At 48.8% G+C, this 22020-nt stretch overlaps 1 protein-coding gene across 12 annotated transcripts; it reads right to left on the reverse strand.

Annotated features, from left to right (window-relative positions):
* Positions 1-1292: 1292 nt before the first annotated feature.
* Positions 1293-15955, reverse strand: LOC146396281 (cyclin-dependent kinase 20-like). Of its 12 annotated transcripts, none has more exons than XM_084995959.1 (6): positions 15917-15955; positions 15079-15233; positions 12238-12360; positions 11980-12042; positions 10659-10801; positions 8044-9297 (listed from the first exon to the last, which is right to left on the reverse strand). In XM_084995959.1, exons 3-6 carry the CDS (start codon positions 12272-12274, stop codon positions 9100-9102), a joined length of 441 nt encoding a protein of 146 aa, XP_084852085.1. In that variant the 5' UTR covers positions 12275-12360; positions 15079-15233; positions 15917-15955; the 3' UTR covers positions 8044-9099. The 12 variants fall into 12 exon arrangements, with proteins under 12 accessions (XP_084852086.1, XP_084852082.1, XP_084852085.1 ...); XM_084995958.1 differs by having other exon boundaries at positions 15562-15955; XM_084995949.1 differs by lacking the exon at positions 11980-12042 and adding an exon at positions 12605-12794 and having other exon boundaries at positions 8961-9297; positions 15079-15192; positions 15562-15955.
* Between the last annotated feature and the right edge of the window lie 6065 nt (positions 15956-22020).

Raw genomic sequence — 22020 nt, forward strand, 5'->3', positions numbered from 1 at the left:
TCTGGCATAGGCCAGTGGCTACAGCTCTCATTTGACCTGTAGCCTGGGAATCTCCATACACCACGGGAAGCAGCCCTAGAAAAGACAAAAAGACAAAAAAAAAAAAAAAAAAAAAAAAAAGAAAGAAAGAAAGAAAAAAGAAAGAGAAAGAAAAACCTCAGTGGAGAATAATTTTATCCTCATCAAATACCAACCCTGGATATTCCTCTTTTTCACTCTTGATATTCCATGCTTCTTTCTATTATCATTCCCCTTCTGTCTCAAGAAGATCCTTTAGGAATTTTCAGATTAGATCCACTGGCAACAAATTCACTCGGTTTTCCTTCATCTGAGAAAATCTCTTTTCACTTTCATTCCTGAAGGATATTCTCACTGGATATAGAATTCTGTTAACAGTTCCTTTCTCTTAGCACTTAAAAAATGGTGTGCTATTTCCTTCTGGCCTCCATGGCTTCTAACAAGAAATCACAGGAATTAGAGATATTTTGCCCCAGTAAGCAATGTGGCATCTCTGTATGGATACTTTTTTTTTATTTTATTTTTTAACTTTTAATTTTTTTTTGTCTTTTCTAGGGCTGCATGCGCAGCATATGGAGGTTCCCAGGCTGGGGGTTCAAATCAGACCTACAGCTGCTGGCCTACACAGCAGCCACAGAAATGCCAGATCCGAACCATCTGCGACCTACACCACAGCTCAGGGCAATGCCAGATCCTTAACCCACTGAGGTAGGCCAGGGATTGAACCCGAAACCTCATGGTTCTTAGTCAGATTCGTTTTCACTGTGCCACGATGGGAACTCCTCACACAGCTTCTTGAATCTGCAGATTTTGCCTTTCCTCAAATTTGTGAAGCTTCCAGCTTTTTGTCAGCCCTGATCTCGTCCTCCTCTCCTAAATATTAGATATACTGTTGTTGTCCTACCAGCCCTTCAGATTCTGTTTCCTTCTTTAAAGTTTAATTGTGGGAAAGAACACATATAAAATTTACCATCTGAACCATTTCCAAGTATTCAGTTCAGTAGTGTGAAGTGTATTTATAGTATTGTGCAACCAATATCCAGAACTTTTCATTTTGTAAAACTGAAACCCAATACCCATTAAACAGCATCCCATTTCCTCCTCTCCTTAGCCCCAGCAACCATCAGTTAACTTCTCTCAATATGAATTTGACTTCTCTACACACCTTATATAAGTGAAATCACACGCTTTTTTTTTTTTTTTTTTTTTGTGACTGGCTTTTTTCAGTTAGCATAATATCCTAAAGGTTCACTCATATTGTAGCATGTGTCAGATTTTTCTTCCTTTTTAAGAATGAATAGGGAGTTCCCTTTGTGGCTCAGTGGTAAGAAACAAGTATCCATGAGGACTCAGGTTTGATCCCTGGCCTTGATCAGTGGGTTAAGGATCCAGCGTTGCTGTGAACTGTGGCATAGGCCAGCAGTGCAGCTCTGATTCAACCCCTAACCTGGGAACTTCCATATGCCACAGGTCTTTTGCCTAAAAAGAAAAAACAAACAAACAAACAAGAAAAACCCAAAAAACCCACCAAGCGTAATGAATAATATTCCATTGCATGGATATACTGCATTTTTTGGTCATTTATCTGTCTATGGACACTTGCGTTGCTTCCTTCATCTGCCTACTGTGAACAGTGTGATTATGAATATGGATGTGCAAATACCTCTTCAAGACCCTTCTGGTACTTCTTTTGGAAATTTCTCATTGTGGAGCAGCAGAAACAAATATGATTAGTATCCATGAGGATGCAAGTTCAATCCCTGGCCTTGCTCAGTGGGTCCAGGATCCAGCATTGCCATGAGCTTCAGTATAGGTCATAGATGTGGCTTGAGTCCCTTGTTGCTGTGGCTGTGGCCAGCAGCTGTAGCTCTGATTCAACCCGTAGCCTGGGAATTTCCATATGCTGCAGGTGAGGCTCCAAAAACCAAAAAAAAAAAAAAAAAAAAAGAAGAAGAATTAATAAATTTTACAGTTCACATTTCAAAGACTACAAAGAGGTCCAGTGAAAAGTTGGCCTCTTATTCTGTCCACAATCCTTCTAGTCCCTCTATCAGGTAACCACAATCATGAAATTTTTCAGTAGTTTTTCCAGACATATTATGTATGATGCATAAATAAGTATTATTTATATTATTTTCCTTTTACACAGCTAGTGGCACTCTCTATGCTCTATTTTTCATCTTGCCTTTTTTTTTGACCGTGCACACAGTGTACGGAGCTTCCCTGGCCAGGGATCAAATCCAGGCCATGGCAACAACCTAATCCACTGCAGTGCAAATGCCTGATCCTTAACATGCTGTGTCACAAAAGAACTCCTCATCTTACCTTTTTTAACTTAATAATATATCTTAGACATCTTTCTATTACTATACATTAAAAAGCATCCTGGGGAGTTCCTGTTCTTGCTCAGCAGTAACAAACCCAACTAGTATCCATGAGGACTCCGGTTTGATCCCTGGCCTGGTTCAGTGGGTCAAGGGTCCAGCGTTGCTGTGACTGTGGCATAGGGAACTTCTATATGACGTGGCTGCAGTCCTAAAAAAAAAAAAAAAAAGCATGCCTGTTCATTTTTGAGGTAGTATGGTTTTCTATTTGATAGGTGGATCAAAATTTAGACAGTCTCTTATGGATGGACATCTATGGTGCTTCCAATCTTTTGCTATTTAAACTATGATTCAATGAATAACTTTGTCATGTCATTTTTTTTTTTCTTTTTCTGGAGCTACTCCCATGGCTTATGGAGGTTCCCAGGCTAGGGGTCTAATCTGATCTGTAGCCACTGGCCTATGCCAGAGTCACAGCAACACCAGATCAAAGCTGCATCTATGACCTATATGACAGCTCATGGCAATGCCAGATCCTTAACCCACTAAACGAGGGCAGGGATCAAACCCACAACTTCACGGTTCCTAGTGGTATTCATTTCCACTGTGCCTTGACAGGAACTCCCTGATCTCCATCAGAGCATCAGAGCCCATTAGCAGGTGGCTTCAATGGAGTAAATTTAGGCACTGGCTTAAAGCATGTGGCAGAGATGCCAAGGTGGTGGAATGGAACTGCTAGCTCAGCGAGGGCACACAGGCCCTGTTCCCACACACTGCTCTCTGTAGAAGTATTAAGAAGAGGCTCAGGGTGGCCCTGGTAAGGGGTCAGAGAGCCATGTCTCCCCCTCCCTCAAGCCCACACCTGCATCCTCCAACTTTGTGGCCTTTCTGGCTGGTCCACCCTGGATTCTAGAGCCTACACAGCTTCAGTGGAAACCCTCCGGAGCTTTCTTATGGTCCAGACCCTCTGAGGATGCCATCCACATATGGGGCTCTCCAAGCTCTGGCAGAAATAACCACCATCCTCTCTGAGCCCAGGACCCACTTCCACAGCCCTCACTCATCCAAGACCAAAGTTTCTCTCAGCCTTTAATAAGTTTTTTTTTGGCTGGTAAGAATGTGAAGTTGAGGAGTTCCCGTCCTGGTGGCAGCAGAAACAAATCCGACTAGGAACCATGAGGTTGTGGGTTCAATCCCTGGCCTTGTTCAGTGGGCTAAGGATCCAGTGTTGCTGTGACCTGTGGTGTAGGCCACAGATGCACCTCAGATCCCTTGTTGCTGTGGCTGTGATGTAGGCCAGTGGCTACAGCTCCGATTCAACCCCTAGCCTGGGTACCTTCATATGCCATGGGTGTGGCCCTAAAAAGACAAAAGACAAATAAATAAAATAAAATCATAATTACAGAATTCAGGCAAGGGTCTGATCATGTAAAGTTACATAATCATGCATTGATTGATTGATTGATTGATTGATTTTGCTTTTCATGGCCACACCTGGGGCATATGGAAGCTCCCAGGCTAGGGGTCAAATCGGAGCTGCAGCTCCTTCCCTACACTACAGCCACAGCCACACCAGATCTGAGCCATGTCTGTGACCCACACCACAGCTCACGGCAATGCTGGATCCTTAACCTTCTGAATGGGGCCAGAGAGCAAACCCACATCCTCATGGATACTAGTCTGGTTTGTTACCACTGAGCTACAACAGGAACTCCAATATAATACTGTATTTTAAAAATTTATTTTACTTTATCTTATTTCATTTTGGTCCTTTTAGGGCCATACTCACAGGAATACAGAAGTTCCCAGGGTAGGGTTCGCATCCGAGCTGTAGCTGCCAGCCTATACCACAACCACAGCAACACCACATCCGAGTTGCATCTGCAACCTATGCCACAGCTCACTGCAACTTGGGATGAACCCACTGAGCAAGACCAGGGATTGAACCAGGGTCCTCGTGGAGACTAGTTAGGTTCATTACCATTGAGCTGGAAGGAAGGGAACTCCAATAATGTATTTTAAAAGTAAATAAATTCATTCACTGCAAGTACATTAAATGTCAGGCCGTCCACTGGGTGTCTACAGTGATTATACACACAGTGATGAAAGAGACAAACATTCAGCTCCTAGGAAAAAGTTTAGAGGGGAGAAGAACTGACATGACACAAAGATCCTATAAATCATTTAGTTGCAGGTGTGCTGAGCACACCTGTAGCTTGGGGGGAAGTGCTACTCAAATTAAAGCACTCAACAGGCACTTGGTGCAGCCAGTATGGGAGTTCGACCCAGTGAGCCTGAAGAAGGTGCCACTCATGGGGAAATCATGGCCTTCCAGGAAAACTCCAGAAGGGAAATTCCAGAATATTCCAAAAGACGTGGGATCATTAAGCCAAACAAAGGGGTTTATCTTGTTTACAGGTACCCAGAACAGGCCAACCCCCAGGAGCTCCAGATGCAGGGGCAGCCAGAGGGGCAGGAGACTTTCAGAGCAATCCCTCCAAAGGCCACCGAGGTTATGACTTTAGGGACCACACATATCCTCTGCCAAGTACGTATTCAGGGCCACCCAACTCCCCCTCCCAGATTTGGGAAACTGAAGTCCAGAGGGTTGGACTGGCATGGTCACACCAGGACCATGAACCATGCCCTGCCTGTCGCTTGGGACAGGAAGCGCTACCTTGTCCAGCTGGGTGGCTCAGAGAAGGTCTCAGGCCTCCAGAAACGAGAAAACGTGAAGCAACTCATGCAAACCCAAATGGCCCCTGCCGCCCTAGGTGCTCTGGCCAGGCCACGCCTTCCCGGTGTTTCCACCCCACAGGCCATACCCTGCTCCACCCTGCTTCCACCCCATAGGCTGAGCCCTTCCAGGTTGATCCTTGCCAGCATCCCCTCTCAGGTCCCAAAGCTTGCCAAACCCACTTCTGTTTGGCCTTCCACTGGTCTCTGCCCTGCCCCTTGGCTCTCACATTGTCCCAACACTCGGCAGACCCTTGCCTCCTCCCTCACACTGACATTCATCCTCACTCTGACCTTTGCCCTTACCCAGACCACGCTGGACCTTCGGGTGTCCCTGAACCCAGCACCTTTTGAGCCCTTGCCCTGGTGCTGGCCCTTATGCAGAATTTGGTCCTTTTCCTCAGCCTCGCCCTAATCAAAACCCTTGATTTTATGAACATCAGACATCTACCCCACCCTTGTCCCTACCTGACTCAGGCACACTCTAACACACACTTCGCCCTAGCCCTGACTCCCACCTTCACAATGACCCTCAGCCTCCCTCCTGCCATGGCACTGGCCCTTGCCCAAAACCTGGTGCCTCCCTTGTCATGGCACCCACCCTGGCTCTTACCCCAGCCTTGGCCCTGATACCAGGACCTCACTCTGGACTTGGTTATGGCCCTGACCAAGATCAGATCAGAGTTAGTGTAAATGATAACAATGTAAATGTAATGTAAAAGCAAGTGTCATGATCAAGTTCAGTGTCAGAGCAGTCAGGGTGGCAGACAGTGATGAAGATCAGAATGAGGGTGAGGGTCCAGGGTAAAATTCTAGATCAGGTAGGGGGCAAGATAAGACAATGGTCAGGCTCATGGTGTCAGAATCAGGTTCGAGGATCAGTGTGAGGATCAGGTTGAGACTCCATCATCGGAGAGGATCCGTAAGAGGATGAGGTCAGGGTAAGGATTATGGTTGTCAGGATGAAAGAACGATTGAAAGTTGGATTCAGGTTGACAGTGAATGTCCAGTTCTGAATAGGATTCAGTCAAGGTGAGGGCGAGGTTGATATTCAGGATTAAGCATCAAAGCAGATTTAGAGTCAAGATCAACCATGAGGATAACTGCCAGGATCAGAGTGAAGGCCAAGGTCAATTAGAAGTCAAGGTGGGATTCCTTTCCTCTTGCTGCTGGAAAGAATCAAGTCCTCCTCCACCTCTCCCTCCCCACCACCAATTACACTGGCCCAATCTGCATAATCCAGGATACTCTTTCGATCTCAAATATGTACCCTTAATCACATGGCAAAGTCCCTTTTTTGTTTAAGGCAATATATTCATAGGTCAGGACATGGGCGTCTTTGGGGGGACATTATTGTGATTATCAGAGATGATCAGTTTGGTTTAGTCAAAAATCAGGTTCAAGGTTAAGGTTCAGTGTGATATGATGGGTCAAATGAAGGTGATCAGACTGAGGATGAACATTCACCATAAAAATGAAGGTCAATGTCAGTGTGAAGTTCAATTTCAGGATCAGGGTCTAGGTCAGCTTTAATGTCAGGATGGGATTAGGGTGTCAGTGATGAGGCTCTGTGTTTGGATGAAGACCCAGGTCAGGGTGAAATTGAGGTCCAGGTCAAAATCAGGATTAAGATTAGGGTTATGGTCAGGCTTGGGGTACAGATATTTCTTTCACCTTTGGCATAGTGTAGTTCAATACCAAGGCTCAAGTTCAAGGGCAGGGTAGGTTGGTATGATAGTCTTTGTCAAGGATACATTCTAGGAGCAGAGTTAAAGGTCATAATCAGATTGAGAACAGCAGTGGTTCATTCATGGTAATGTTCTGGGTCATGATCAGTGGGAGAGAACTTGTTGTTGTCAAGGTAAGTCAAGATCAGGGTTATAATGAACATCAAATGTGTCAATTAGAGGGTCAGTGTTAAGGTGAAGATGAGAGCCAAGTTCATACACAAGGTTAATTCTAGGTCAAGCAGGGTCAGAGTTTGAGTGAGGCTGAGAGTCAATGCCAAGATTCAAGCCAAGTATAGGTGGGGAAGGAGTTGGCAAAGAATTGAGTGAGGGTGACTGTATGTCAGGGTCAGGGTGAGGTTTAGCGTAAGGCTCAAGGCCAAGGTGAGGGTCAATGTCAGGGTGGACTAAGGTTTAGGATCTTTGTGAGTGGAACTGGCCAGAGATCAGCAGTCAGGGTATGGGTACAGACTTCATTTATGTGGAGATGAGAGATAACTAGAAAGAGCTAAAGGTTAGACTCTACAGATGTGGCTGGTCCAACAGGCAGAGGCCAGATCCTTAAAATATCTTTGAAGACCTATGAGACACTCAGACTTTACCCTGTAAGCAACAACTGTGCTTTCCCTCTAAAAACCTGGAAGGCAGTGACTGTGGCAGCATTAGTTCTCTGTGAACTCTGTGCTCACAGGAGTTTATCCACATGGGAACAAAATGAATATTTTAAACTAAAAGATTGCTAAGAGTAAGTTTCTCCATTTGTCTGCTTTTACATACCTCTAAGCCAACACCACACTTCTTATTTGTTTTAGCCCTGAGTCTTGGGATATGATACGCTAAGTCCATTCATCATCTTTCTCCTTTTCTTTGGCTTCTGCCTCCTCCTCTTAACCCTTTCATTTCTGCATATATTTCAGAATTGACTTACCAAATTATTAAATTAGAAAAACAGGAGTTCCCATCGTGGCGCAGTGGTTAATGAATCCGACTAGGAACCATGAGGTTGCGGGTTCGGTCCCTGCCCTTGCTCAGTGGGTTAATGATCCGGCGTTGCCGTGAGCTGTGGTGTAGGTTGCAGACGCGGCTTGGATCCCACGTTGCTGTGGCTCTGGCATAGGCTGGTGGCTACAGCTCCGATTCAACCCCTAGCCTGGGAACCTCCATATGCCGCGGGAGCGGCCCAAGAAATAGCAACAACAACAACAAAACAACAAAAAGACAAAAGACAGAAAACAAGAGCCAGTTCAGACTGTATTGAGATTTACTGAGTTAACAAATGAGTTTCAGGAAGATCTGTCCTATTTGCCTGGTGTCTCTGATTAAGGAGGTGGCCCGTGTGGTCCTGGTTCATGCTTATCCTGAGGGTGATGTAACCAGATTAAGATGTGGAGGGTCACAGAGTTCACTTTATGGCTCAGGGGTTATTAACCTGACTAGGATCCATCAGGATGCAGGTTCAACCCCTGAGCTTGCTTGGAGGGTTGGGGATTCGGTCTTGCCATGAGCTGTGGTATAGGTTGCAGATGAGGCTTGGATCTGGTGTTGCTGTGGCTGTGGTGTAGGCTGGCAGCAGTAGCTGTGATTTGACCCCTCACCTGGGAATTTCCATATGCCACAGGTTCAGCCCTAAAAAAGAAAAAAAAGAAAAGATGTGGAGGTTCACTTATTGGGTCCCCAACTTGAGCCATCCCTGGCCTTGACTTCTGTCATCTCACCTTCAAGTGGGAGCTTCAAAACATGAAGCACCTAGAAAGTCCCCAAGACTAAGGTGGCCATGAATGGGGCTACTTTCCAAGTGACCAGAGACAAGCAAGGGCCAGGAGACCATGCTACCTCAGGCATGTCCCTCAACAGGAGCAGAAGAGGGGTACACATCAGGTAGGACTATTTGGGTTTTATCCTAAATCTCAGAATTGAACTAGTGCTTAATGTCTCTGAGAACAAAATCAAACCACACTTCCCTTCCCACTTGGGTTTCTGACATCTCACACTCAGTGCTCCCACAGATGGCTCTACCGAGGCCGTCCCTGACCAAGAAGGTGGCAGCTAGAGAAGCAGCACGGTGGCAGACACAGCAGCAGCACTCACTGCCTCCTTGGATGGACCTGTCAGCAGCACACAGATGGGAGCTGACAGCGCAGGCCGCAGGTGCCCTCTGCTGGGGCTGGATGTCCTCATCACCCAGCTGAGAGGAGGACCAGGTACAGCCTGTGGCTGAATCAGGACAGAGCTGGGGAACAAGAGGCCTGGGTGGTTCTGGTGGGGAGCACGCTGGCGGGGCCTGGCCCAGCATCTCAGCCCTCCAGGATGAAGGGCCAAATCAGCTCTGGGTTCAACAGCGACTCCTCCAGAGGCCAGTCCACATGGAAGTCATGGACGTGGGGAGACCCTGGGTGGGCCTTGGGGGTAGGTCCCCCTGGGCAGTGGGGAATCGGCAGCTCCGAGGGGTGGGCCGGCAGGGGAGCTGTGAAGAAGTACTGGTGCAGGAGGGCCTGAGGGCAGCAAGCAAGGGACAGCAAAAGGAAACCAGTCACCTCCCCATCCCAGCTTCAGCTCACTTCCCTTTGAGGGGGAGATGTCAACATTGCCCTGAAGAGGCTTTCCTCCCTCTGCTCATCAGTGCAGCTGACTCCAAGCCTCTGAGTGCTTGCTGCCCAAGCACTGCTCCAGGGACCCAGGATGCAGCAGCAAACAGAGCAAAGAGGAGTAGGGGAATAAATCATATAAAGTAGTAGGAGAAAGAGCACATTGGATGATGAGTGCTGTGGGGGGTGGACAGTGAGGAGGAAAGAGGAACAGCGGAAAGGCTGCAGACCTGAAGATGGGCAGGGGAAGCCCCCGGGAGGTGGTGCTTGAGAAGAGACCTGAAGGATGAATGAGTGAGGCCCAGGAACATGGAGGGGCCCCAGAGCAAGTGGAATGGGAGCTGCCAGGGTCACCAAGGGGATGGCCCCTAGTGTGTGATGCCTGAGGGCCACTAGGACCTGAGTTTCTCCTCTGAGAGGGAGCCACAGGAGGGCCCTGCAGGGGAGGGTGTGACAGCCTCCCTGGACAAGATCCCCCTCTCTGCCAGGGGAATGGGCAGGAGGGGAAGCATACAATGGGGGTGAGGACAGGGGGGTGACTTAGACTGGGGACAGCAGCAGGGAGCTGAGAAGGGGTCAGTTGGCCTCAGTACACTCTGAAGGCACTGCTGACATGGGAACTCACCAGGGTATGAGTGCCAAGGGCAAGGAGGGGAGGACAGGTACACCCAATAGAGGCTCTGATGCCATCCCTGCCATTGGCAGGTGGCCCTGCCCTCCTCCCCTGCCTTCCAGCCACAATCCACCTGTCCTGGGTTCTCCTCTCCAGGCCTCTGTTCATTATTTCTCTTGGGGAAACAGCTCCCTGTGCTTAAACTGATCCTCCAGGAAGCCTTACGTGACCCCAAAGTCAGTTCCAACATCACTCCTCAGGGCTGTCACAGACTGGCTGTCCTGCCTCACCACAGGCTGGACACCCCACAGACACGAGCTGCGTCTGTCTGTTCACTCTGCACCAGGGCCCAGGACAATGCCTGGCGTGTGCCAGATGCTGAGTAAATACTTACTGAAGGAATAAAGGCATGAAGAGGTGAGTCACCAATAACTTGGAGATGTGCTCTTCTGCAATGTGGGCACACCCTTCTAACGGGCCACCCCTGGCTGCTGCAGCCCCTCTGGGGTCTGCTCAGGAGAGGCTCAGCTGCTCCACACCCTCCTGCCCTGGCTCTGGGGGTTCTGTCCCAGCCCATCACGGGTTCTGGGGGACCTCAAACTGCTGGGTCACATGAGCATGAATGAGGAGGCTCAGGGCACTGGGTGTTGCCTACCTGGGAGGCTGCAATGCGCTGGAGTGGAGGGTAGAGGAGGAACCTCCCCAGAAAGACCAAAGCCTGGGGAGAGGCATCCAGCAGCACCTCCTCCAAGGGCACGGGCACCTGCTCCTTGAAGGAGATCTTGTTGTAGTCATCTCCTGGAGAAGAAGCAGGCCCGTCAGGGCTGGCCCCTGCCCTGCTGAGCCCCTGCTTGCACCAGGTCACTCTGTCATCATGCACTCAATCAGTCTTTCAGTCCTTCTTCTACTTCATGGGAGCCCACTCTGTGCCCAGCTGGGTAAGAGCTGTGTGAGTGCCAGGGACAGGTCGGAACAGACAGGGGATGGGATACGGATCAGCTCTCCTGCATCCAGAAGGGCAGGAGGAGCCCCTGAGCTGAGCCAGGACAGAGAATGGAAGGTCAGGGAGTTGTGGGGCCACCGGAGAGAAGGTGTGGGCCAGGGGAGTCACTAGTTCTTGGGGAGACAGAGGACACCTGTCCAGGTGTCAGACTTGAGGGCTGGGGGTGCCCAAGAGGCAAAGCACTCAGCAAAGCTGTTTGATGTCATTCTCCCCTGGGAAAAGGGGAGACCCATTCAACAGCTCCCCCAGGATCCAGCCCACGGCACTGCACATACCGAACACAAACATCTCAGAGACCTCAGCACAGCCACAGATCTCCCCGCACCAGCACTCACACCTGACACCAGGGTCAAAACACCCACAAAGTAGCTTAGAGGCTTCAGAGTGAAGAATACAGACCCCCAAACCGGGAAAGACCTCAAGCCTAGAACACAGAGCTTATGCCCCTTCCTCTGCAGCTCTCAGGCCTCAACCCCTCAGCAGTTCTAAGTCCTCTCAGAGCCTCCCATTCTGGACATACACCCTGTCCTCCCATCCCAGGGAAGACCTCCAAAACGGCCCCCAAGTCTCACAGTTTCAGGCAGAAACAGACCATCCTACCCTAGAGAACTGTTCAGGGCCTTCCTATCCAGGGTCCCAGGCTCAGGGACACTGTGTCTCAGGGTGTCATTCCCTGCAGAGAGATGTTCCATGGCCAGACCACCTCCCCAACCTCCACCCAGAGACCTCCTCCTGGGACAGCCACTCCCATCCCACCTGATCCCCACCCAGCTCAAAATTCTCATGAAAAAGAACAGTGACCACAACTCCTCAGAGATACTCTCACCAAGGGAGACTCCCCCAGGGCACCCCTGTATGTTTAAGCTCACAGCAGGAAATCAGCCCCTAATAGCCTGGAGACCTCAATGCCCAGCGGGAACAGAACACTCGAGCACCCACACCCCACCACCTGCCCAGCCCACAGGAGGCTCACCACAGGTCGATACCCTGATTGTACTGGCGGGCACCATACAGGAGCTCAGGGGCTCGGTACCACCTGTGAGTGGATGGCAGGTGGTCAGAGCCAAGTCACCCGTCTGTCAAGAAGCTGCCTGCGCCAGAAGGTCACCCTGGCCCCCACACCAGCTCTTGGAACACTGTTTGGACAGAAGATCCAGAAGCATCTCTTCCCCAGGGGGAGGGTCGGGGCCTGGCCATTGCCTGGTCCTGCCTGGGAACTGGTCCTCCATACCTGGTGGCCACCTGGTGCATGTAGAGGCGGCAGCCATCTGGGGAAAAGGCCCCAGGCCAGGCCAAAGTCTGCTATCTTGAGCTGGCGTGAGGCGCTGATTAGCAAGTTGGCTGGTTTCAGGTCCTGAGGGCACAAAAAGAGGCAACAGTTCCCTGTGAGAACCCATGGGACCTCAGGATAAGAGAGCTGGGCAGGCTGAGCACCCGGGTCAGCCCAGGACCGCACCTCCTGCAGGGCTATACCCCTGGCCACTCACCCATGGTCCCTGACCCCTCTGTCCCCTCCTCAAGCATGCCCTACATCAAGGGCTGGCCTACCTCCAGCCAAGCCACCCCCAGGTCCCACCCCAGCCCATGCTGGAACTGACCCAATGCGCAATTGTTTTTGGCATGGCAGAAGGCAATGCCCTTGAGCAGCATCTGCAAATAGCTCTTGACCTGCACCTGGGCCAGTGGCCTCTGGGCATGGCGCAGCACCTCAGCCAGATCTGACAGCATGTACTCAAAGGCCAGCACAAAGCCTGCACTATGCGGGAACACAGCCTTCAACTGCACAACCTGTGGGGGAGGGGGGAGAGGCATCCCATCAGCCCCCAGACTCATGTGGCTCACACCCTCTGTGGAACTCTCGGCTCTTGCCCCAACAGAAGACCAGGCAGAAAAGGTGACAGGAGATCTGAGCTTAGAATCAGGGAGCTGGGTGCTCTCATGTGCTCCCCTCTCCCAACAGAAGGCAAGACCCTACTCTAATGCTCCAGTAAAGTGCAGGAGAAAGGACGTCTAAGAAAATCCACTTAGGGCAGTGTCTGGTCCCCCACCCAGCCTACGAACTGGAAAATCACCTGGAAACACACACACACACACACACACACACACAGAGGTCACCTCCTGTTTCTTCTACAGCCATTAACTCCCAGAACCAAGAGAAGGCACTGGTGGTCACATCTCCCAGCGCTGGGACAGCAGGAGATATGTCACATATACTTCCTGAGGGCCCACAGGTCACAAGGGCCAGGCTGCACAGCAGTGAGCAGGAGCAAGAGCGAGGGGGTCCTGATGGGCTTTAAGGAGTTCGGGGGACAAATGATTGACAGGCATAAGAACAAATCTATTGGGTATCTTGATGAAGGTTCTGATGAAGACAGAAGAGATGGGCTGGGCTCACTTATGCAGGGATCTGGGAAGGAGTTCTGGGCAGGGGGACAGTGAGCACAGGGCTCCAGAGGCGAGAACAGGAAGGAGGCTGCTCTGTACTCCTGGAGCCTAGACGTACTTGTCAGGCAAGAGAAACTTAAGTGTTGAATGAATAGAAAAAGAGACTGGAGGAGTTTCCATCATGGTGCAGGGGAAAGGAATCCGACTAGGAAACATGAGGTTGCGGGTTTGATCCCTGGCCTTGCTTAGTGGGTTAAGGATCCGGTGTTGCCATGAGCTCTGGTGTAGGTCACAGAAGTGGCTTGGATCTGGCATTGCTGTGGTTGTGGTGTGGGCTGGCAGCTGTAGCTCTGATTAGACCCTTAGCCTGGGAACCTCCATATGCTGTGGGTGTGGCCCTAAAAGCCAAAAAAACAAAAAAGTGAAGGGCCATATTATTGCTTTTCTGATTTTGAGAGTAGGAGACAATCATTTTACAGATTGAAACAAACACACAACATTCAGATAATGCACAAACTGATAAAAAAAAAATCACAAAAGAAAAATCCTATCACCTACTGTCAACCTCACAAGTATATTCCACCAGACTTTGCAACAGATATGGCACATACAGATATGTATGCACAGATGTATACAAAATACTTTTGCACAAAACCAGGATGACACATGCAGTTGTATAATATGGTTTTGGCACCCAATATAGCACGAACATCTCCAGAGGATAAGCAACAAGCCAGAGTATCACCCATTGTTGGGTGGGTGGACCTGCCCTTGGGATTCCCCAGGAAATTACACACATTCTCTACTCAGGACACGGTCAAGAGAGATGTGCACAGAGAGAATGAGGCTGGGCGGGTGCAGTGTCTCTCCTCCTGTACCCACAGCCCCTCCTGGGCCCATCACAGCACAAATGAGGCCAGGAGGGTCCTGCACCTCTGTCCATCTCCTTACTACTTTCACTTCAGTTCTCAAGAGCCAGGTCAGGGTCAGTGTTTGTCACCAGTGCCCAGCAGAGGGTAGAGCCTATGGGGGCCCCAAGGTTAAAATGTACTGATTCCCCAATCAGAGGAGAAAACTCAGAAGGACAATGTGGAGTTCCCATTATGGGTCAGCAGAAAGGAATCTAACTAGGATCCATGAGGTTGCAGGTTAGATCCCTGGCCTCACTCAGTGGGTTAAGGATCCGGTGTTGCTGTGAGTTGTGGTGTAGGTCAGAGACAGGGCTCAGATCCCACGTTGCTGTTGCTGTGGCTGTGGTAGGCCGGCAGCTACAGCTCTGATTAGACCCCTAGCCTGGGAACCGCCATATGCTGTGGGTGTGGCCCTAAAAAGACCAAAAAAAAAAAAAAAAAAAAGAAGAAGAAAGACAATGTACATAAAGCTGCTAATCCAGCCTGCGGAACACAATGGGAGCTCAATGGGTGGCAATTATCCTTATTATTAGAATTCATTAAAAGTTTTGAGCAAAAAGGGATGTTAGTGAATAAATGAATAAGTACACAAAGAAATAAGTGGGTGAACAGAGAGGGAGTGAGTGAGGAATGAAATAACTGGGGGGGAATAAGGGTGAACAAGTGGACAGGAAAGGGAGTAGTGAGGGGTGAGGAAGCAAAAGACAGCAAGTCCCCAGGGTGGAAGTGAGTGGATAAGGGCAGGAACCCCAGCACAGGGCACCAGCCCTACTCACATACTGACTGTCCTCAATCTCCTGCAGGGCCTTGACCTCCCGCAGGGCCTGGTTGGGGATGCCATCCTCCAGCCGCCGTAGGGCCACCTTCTTGAGGGCCACGATCTCTCCAGTCTGTTTGGGACAGGACGCAGACACTGCTACCCCATCCCGGGCTGGGAAAAGGAATGGGATGCGAGGCTTGAGGCCCTCGTGAGAGTGGAACGCGCCCCCTACCCCATTCTGGAAGGAAATCAGGCCCAGGAGTCTTGGTACTGGGAAAACAGCTCAGAGGTAACCACACAGTGCTCACAGGGAACACTTGCCATCTAAAAGCACCGCTGGTAACTGGCCGCAACCTGGACGCACCCCACCCCACCCCCACCAAGGGGGCCAAAGAAATAGGCACATGCCACAAGAATCTGATGGGAGGCAGGAGCAATGGCCCAACATGGGTCGGAATATGGGGTAGATCTCCAACCGAAGGAAGGACTGGGTGCTCACCTCCACGTGCTTGGCCTTGAAAAAGTTGCCATGAGCGCCCTCCCCTATGCGGCCCAAGATGCAGTACTGCTCCATGGCCTTCTGCCTGGCACAGGTATGCTCCAAAGTCACAGCCCCTCCCACGCACAGGCAGCCAGCCCCTTCCCCATAAGCCTGCCCCGCCCTCTGCGCCCAGAGGCGGCCGCCTAGCAACGGCAGGGGCAGGAGCTCCGGACTGGGAGGCCGAGGGCAGCCAGGGAAGGCGGCCCTAGGCCCGTCAGCGCCTTCCCTTAGGCCCTCGCCATCACGGCTCAGGGCGCTTCACTCAAGGGGAGTCACGCGAGTTGCAGACTGGGCCAGCCTCAGGAACACTCACCGCCGCCCCTTCTCAAGCCTGCGCTGCCATCACGTGACCAGTGACGCCAGATCACGCAAGGGGAGGGGCCGCACTGCCCAGGGGCAAGGCCGGACAGCAGGTGGGGCGGGGCTGCGTAGGCGGGAGGGTGGAGCTGCTCAGCGGGCGGGGCTGGGAGCTGGCGCGGGGCTCAAGGTAACCGGGAGGGGCTGAAGGCGATGGGGGAGGGGCTGAAGGCGACGGGGGCGGGGCTGAAGGCGATGGGGTAGGGGGATGGGGGGGTGCCCTGCGGGGGGAGTGGGTGCCTGGCGGGGCCTGCCCCTCCCCCTCCCTGAGCAGGCTTAGAGGTGCCAGCCGCCACCTCTGAGAACACAGAGGTGTCATTTCCCACCTATGAGACACAGAGCCGATGGTGACTGAAGGGAGATGTCTCGGGTCTGTGTCCTGGCAGGAGGATCAACAGGCAATTTGTGGAGAAAGATTTTTAAAAATGCAAATTCTGACCCAGGAAGTCCATGTCTGAGGGCTTCTCCTGAGGGAACATTTGGAGGAGTTTGCAGCTGAGTGATTTTTATGAAGTACGTACCAAAGATGTTGACAAAAAATACAAGCAGCTTTTAAACTTCTGAGAAAGTGCTCAGTCTCATACACAGTAAGGTAAATGCAAAACAATCTACAATTTTCCGCCTATCATTGGTTCAATATCTAACAATGCATTGGCCATGCTGTGGAAATATATATATATGGAGGTTCTCAGGCTAGGGGTCGAATGGCAACTATACATGCCAGCTCACACCACAGCCACAGCAATGCAGGATCAAAGCCACATCTGAGACCTACAACACAGCTCATGGCAACGCTGGATCCTTAACCCACTGAACAAGCTCAAGGCTCAAACCTGTCTCCTCTTGGATGTTGTTCTGTGGACCCTGAGCCATGATTGGAACTCCTTTTTTTCTTTCTTTTTTCCTTTTTTTTTTTTTTTTTTTTTTTTTTTTTTTGAGAGAGAGAGAGAGGGAGAATATGAACATGAGTGCATACCAAGGGAAAAAGAGTAAGAATGAGAATCTAACAGGATATAAACCTGGGTTTCAGGGAGTTCCCATTGTGGCACAGCAGAACCAAATCCAGCTAGTATCCATGAGGATTCGGGTTCTATCCTTGGCTTTGCTCACTGGGTGGAGGATCCAGTGTTGCCGAGAGCTGTGGTGTATGTCAAAGATATGGCTCAGATCTTGCGTCGCTGAATAGTGTCTGAGCGAGACAGACTGAGCGAGGTATTGAAGAGGCAAGAATGCTGAAGAAGCTTTGAAGTATGCTCATGGCAATGACCTAGGCTCATAGCAATGATCTTGGCTTTTAGGGAAGCAAAAGCTAGCACACTGGACCCTGAGGCCCAGTGATGCACCACCATGGCCTCTGATTTTATTTGCAATGTCTTGGGCACACAGTATGCAGGAGCGTTTTAGAACTGGCTGAGTCACTGGAAACAGAAATCAAGGAGGCAGTCACAGTACTCGATACTAGGAAGGGGAGGTGCCTTCCACCTTCCTCGGTCCTGTAGTATTGCTACTTCTCCTCTGCAGAGAAAACATAGCCTGAAGTGTGACAAGTTCTAGCAGGTGTGAGAAGGCTCCCCGCCTTCTTTAGCCCTCTGTGATTTGGAACTGCTCATTCTAGCCTTCACATGGAGTGTATGGTCTATATCAGGTTTTAGGATTTCATTATATTTTCTTGCCTTATTCTCAAATTATTTCTCTTTCCTTTATAATTATTTAAAAGTCCACCAGTTGGCTTCTCTAACCATTACAATTTGAGAGATGAGACCCTGTCTTCTCCCATAGGACTCAGCCTTACACTATCTCAGGGACCCGAGAGGCCAGGCCTCCTTCTCTATGCCTGGTTCACATCCTTCTGGTTGAATTCAAGCAGTGAGAGGACACATTTTCCTTTTGAAAAACAAAGTTGGCTGTGGACACACTCTGCAAGTGTACGTTTTCAACTTAGAGCTCTGTGCTCTTTGTTAAAAGCCCCCTTTGGGTTAATTATAAAGTGCCTAAATTATATTTGATTATTTCAGGAGAAAAATATGCACTAGGACAGTGTGTCTGTGCCTGCAAATCCACTGACTGACATTCCATTCTCTACATTTCACTTTTTCTCAAGAAATGTCCTAACTACATGTGTCATTCAAACAAACCAGTTGTGAGAGGCATTGGGAGAAAGCATGGAGTCCTTTCTAGGTTTCTGGGCTAAAATGTACTTTAAAATAGCCCCTCCACTCCTATAACTATCTCTTCCACCCCTGTGCATGTATGAGACCTTCCCTTATGAGATTCCATACTCATGAAAATATGGATAGGATGAAACCAACATGGGAGTACCATCCTGCATTGTGGCTCTACCACGTGGTTTGTGGAAGGAGAAACTGGCCTTTCATGGTTGCTGCATCTCATCCACTTTTCCCAGAATGGCTCCTGCTGCCTGAGTTGGTGACGGTAGGACTGGGCATCTTCCATCCCACCCTCTCCCTCAGGTCCTTTGTGGAACTGCTGCAAATCCACCCAAGATGGCATGTCTTCCCTTGGCATCTGTTCTGCAGCTGGGACAATCTCCATGGCATAACACAAAGGGCGATGTGGTTCATGTTGGAAAGCTCTTGAAGTTGAAAACTGCTTTAACAGGCCAAATCCTGGAAACTTGTTTATGAAATGTCCTCATAACTCTTCACGAAGCTGCACTGGGTACATCAACCCTCTATGGCTTGGAGGCAACTGTGAGATGTGAGGACACTCAGGAGGAAATGTCCATTTGTTTTCCAAGTTAGTTTAGCACAAGATCACTGTCACCCAAGCAATGGAACATGTTGCTATGGGAACTGCAAAGATGATAATGCTGCTTCAAAAGGTTGACAATTGGAAAAGCCTCTTTTTTTATGTCATGCCCATGGGATGCACATTTTGCTTAGATCATTACTGTTTAAAGTTTGTCCATATAAATTATTTGGGAGCAAGTAATTTGTGACTCTTAAAATACTTAGAATATTGAAATTTGGGGAAAAGTATTACCATCTAGGTGCATTAAAATCGCTTGTGTGCTGCAACTCTCACAGGCCTGATGGAGTCAAGTTGTTATCAGGAAGATATAAAAATCTCCCTGCAAAGCCATGTGGAATGGCCCATCTCATTCATGTCTTATCCTGGATTCAGGCCACTGATGAATGGTTAATGCACAGAGTCTTGGTGCATTTCTTTTTTCACTTTCGTCTCCTGAAATTTCCTGCTTTCACAATATAGGTTACAGAACCATGACAGTCTCTTCATGAAACCATGACTGGAGCCACATGCCATATGCCCCCATGCATGTTTGTATCATTACACGGACATGGATGAGTGCATATTTATGTATGAGTGCATGGGTATATACATACCTATTCAGTCCTCATTGTCATGTGGTTGGGGTCTGTAGTCACCACAAACATGGAATCAGTGAACACTGAACCACTGCGCCCATGGGAAATTCAGGGTTAGGTTCCTGCCAGCCTCTGGTCACACCTTTTTGTCTCTTGATAAATACAAAAGCTTATTTTATGTGTGTTTCTGTTTAAAGACACCTTGTTTAATATACACTGTTGTTTCATTGGCACTGAACTCACAGCCAATTGCACTGTAATCCTATGTGTAAACAAAATGTATCTAACCAATGTATTTTCCCCCATAAAGTCCTAGACAACACTTCAGCACCGAACATGGGGGCCATTTGAAAGAGTTAAATCACACACACACACACACCACAAAAATGTGGGGAAATGTGGCACTAAATAGACCAGAGAAGGGGCATTTGCTTACAGTATGAGTGGAAACAGGAAGGCAGAGTTTTGCTTTGTTCAGCCTCAGCTGGAAATGTATTTGTAGGTAGATGAATTTTTCTCTTCTCTGCGTGTGTCCACATGTGAGCAAAAGCACCCCAAGCCCTGACTTGGGGTGACAAATACATTTTTAGTGAATAGGTGAATTCTCTGATATGGAATCTGTGACTAATGAGAACCAACTGTATGTGTATATATATAAAATCAATAACATCTTCCCACCAGATGGAAGATCCAGTGGTGAACCATGTGGAAGCCAGGGCAGACCTCTGCCAGCCAGAACATACTGTACACTTCCTGTCCCTTGAGCACTTCCTTCTTCTGAGCACTCTGGGAATGAGCTCCCCACTCCCTGGCTCCTCAAGCCCTGGCTTTTATCCTCCTCGCAAGGCACCTACAGTGTGTGTTGGAGTGATGCTTTCTCCAGGTGCATGACCTGTTATCCTTTTAGGCTGTGCAGATGTGGAGGGTGAGCCAGGGCCCCATGTTCAGGGCAGTTATCCACAGCTGGTGGGTGAGCCACGTGTGAGAAGATCTGCAATACGGAAATGCTTGCGTCAGGAGACTGGAGGTGGGCAAGGCTCATCTGGAAGATATTATTGGCCTGTCTCCCTTCCATGGCTTTCTTTTTGTCTGGTTTACTGGCTGCCCCAGCCATCATGCAGATGACAGAGGAATGAATTAGCAGTCTAGAGACTGTGCCAGGTCTTGCCTGTACAACCAGGTAGGAGTTGCTCTTCATGTCCTCATCTGTAGAACAAGGTCATTTGTTTAGGGAAATCCTATGGTTCTAAAGTCCTTTTTGAAAAAAAAGAATTAATAATGTCATTCTGAGAAACTCAGATGGAATTGTGTAACAAGGTACTTGCATGCCATTTCAGAAACCCTGTTGTGTGTGTGTGTGTTTTTTTTTTCCCCCTTAGGGCTGCATCCATGGCATATGGAGGTTCCCAGGCTAGGGGTTGCATCAGAGCTGTAGCCACCAGCCTACACCACAGCCACGGCAATGAGGGATGCAAGCCACATCTGCAGCCTACACCACAGCTCACAGCAATGCTGGAACCTTAACCCACTGAGGGAGGTCAGGAACCCAACTTGTGTCCTCAGCGATGCTAGTCAGATTCATTTCCACTGAGCCACGTTGGGAACTTCAGGAGCCCTGTTCTTTATGAAAGTATTCAGGAGATAATGCAATATGTGCTTTATATCTTCTCCACTTCAAAGCTGACTCATTTGCATAAAAACTTTTTGGATGGTTTTTATGAATGTTTTGGGTTTTCAGAGTTAAAAGAATTTTTGAGTTGTGATAGCATCACAACCCCTAAAAATTGTTTAATAGCATCAAGATTAGGTAGGCCGTTTTGTTTGGGATTTTAGTAACTGAGAAAGTATAGGTTGTTAGCAGCACTCTGGAGCATGTACTACCCGTAGCACACGCTGTTAGTCACTAAAATTATACTGGTTCTAGACACAACAGGATTCCCATTTTTCAGTTGATGAAACCAAGGTTCAGAATGGCTAGGATGTCGGATACACTCTTCAAATCCAAGTATCCAGGTCCCATAACCTACATTCTTTTCCTTTGGCTTTGCAAAGTATAACACTCTAAATGTACATTAGATTTTATCGGCCAAATGTGGAAATTATGTTTTGCAATTTTTAGCTCCAGTGTAGTTACAAGATCTAGTATATGGGAATAAAGACATTGAGGAAGTAGACTTATTTTACTAGGAACCAACACCTCATCCCTTTTGCAGAACAAAATTAGACTTAAAGAAAACACCCAAGATGTTATTAAAAGAAACTTTCAAATATAGTTTTATATAATTCTGGTAGTATTGCTTTTAAGCTGGTAGATGCTATATATGTTAGTTGCCTTGTGCATCTACCAAGCGAAAAGCACTGTACTTAGCAAAATTGTCAGCAATTTATTTAGATGCCCTTTGACTCTCTGGTGAGCAATGAAAACATTCCCATCTACTCCTCAGGGAGAGTCTGAATGTAAACACATCATTCCTTCTGTTCAGCTCCTGGGCACCCTCTCTACCTTTCTGAGTCTTCTGTCCAAGTTGGTTACCTTGTCACCAACATCCCACTCATGAAAGGGTCAGCACTTCCCTGAAGACTGCTCACCATTGGTCACTTTTCTCTCCTCTCCCAATCAGGACTGTCTTGTCACATCACATCACATCACCTTTCACTCACCAAGTGTTTATGGAGCATTCAGCTCACGCCAGACACTATTCGAGGTACTGGG

This window comes from Sus scrofa, chromosome 14, assembly GCF_054392235.1.
Source record: "Sus scrofa isolate SSC_HxYL_T2T_F1_AM1 chromosome 14, Sscrofa_HxYL_maternal_Yorkshire_Landrace_v2.0, whole genome shotgun sequence".
Classification (NCBI taxonomy): Eukaryota; Metazoa; Chordata; class Mammalia; order Artiodactyla; family Suidae; genus Sus; species Sus scrofa.

What these genes read in the sequence shown, in the direction of transcription:
- LOC146396281 (XM_084995949.1), bottom strand. Translation starts at nt 15,636, where the DNA reads ATGGAGCAGTACTGCATCTTGGGCCGCATAGGGGAGGGCGCTCATGGC. An exon ending in TCAAGGCCAAGCACGTGGAG is followed by an intron (nt 15,193 to 15,561) that starts GTGAGCACCCAG and finishes TGTCCCAAACAG; the next exon opens with ACTGGAGAGATCGTGGCCCT. An exon ending in AGATTGAGGACAGTCAGTAT is followed by an intron (nt 12,795 to 15,078) that starts GTGAGTAGGGCT and finishes CCTCCCCCACAG; the next exon opens with GTTGTGCAGTTGAAGGCTGT.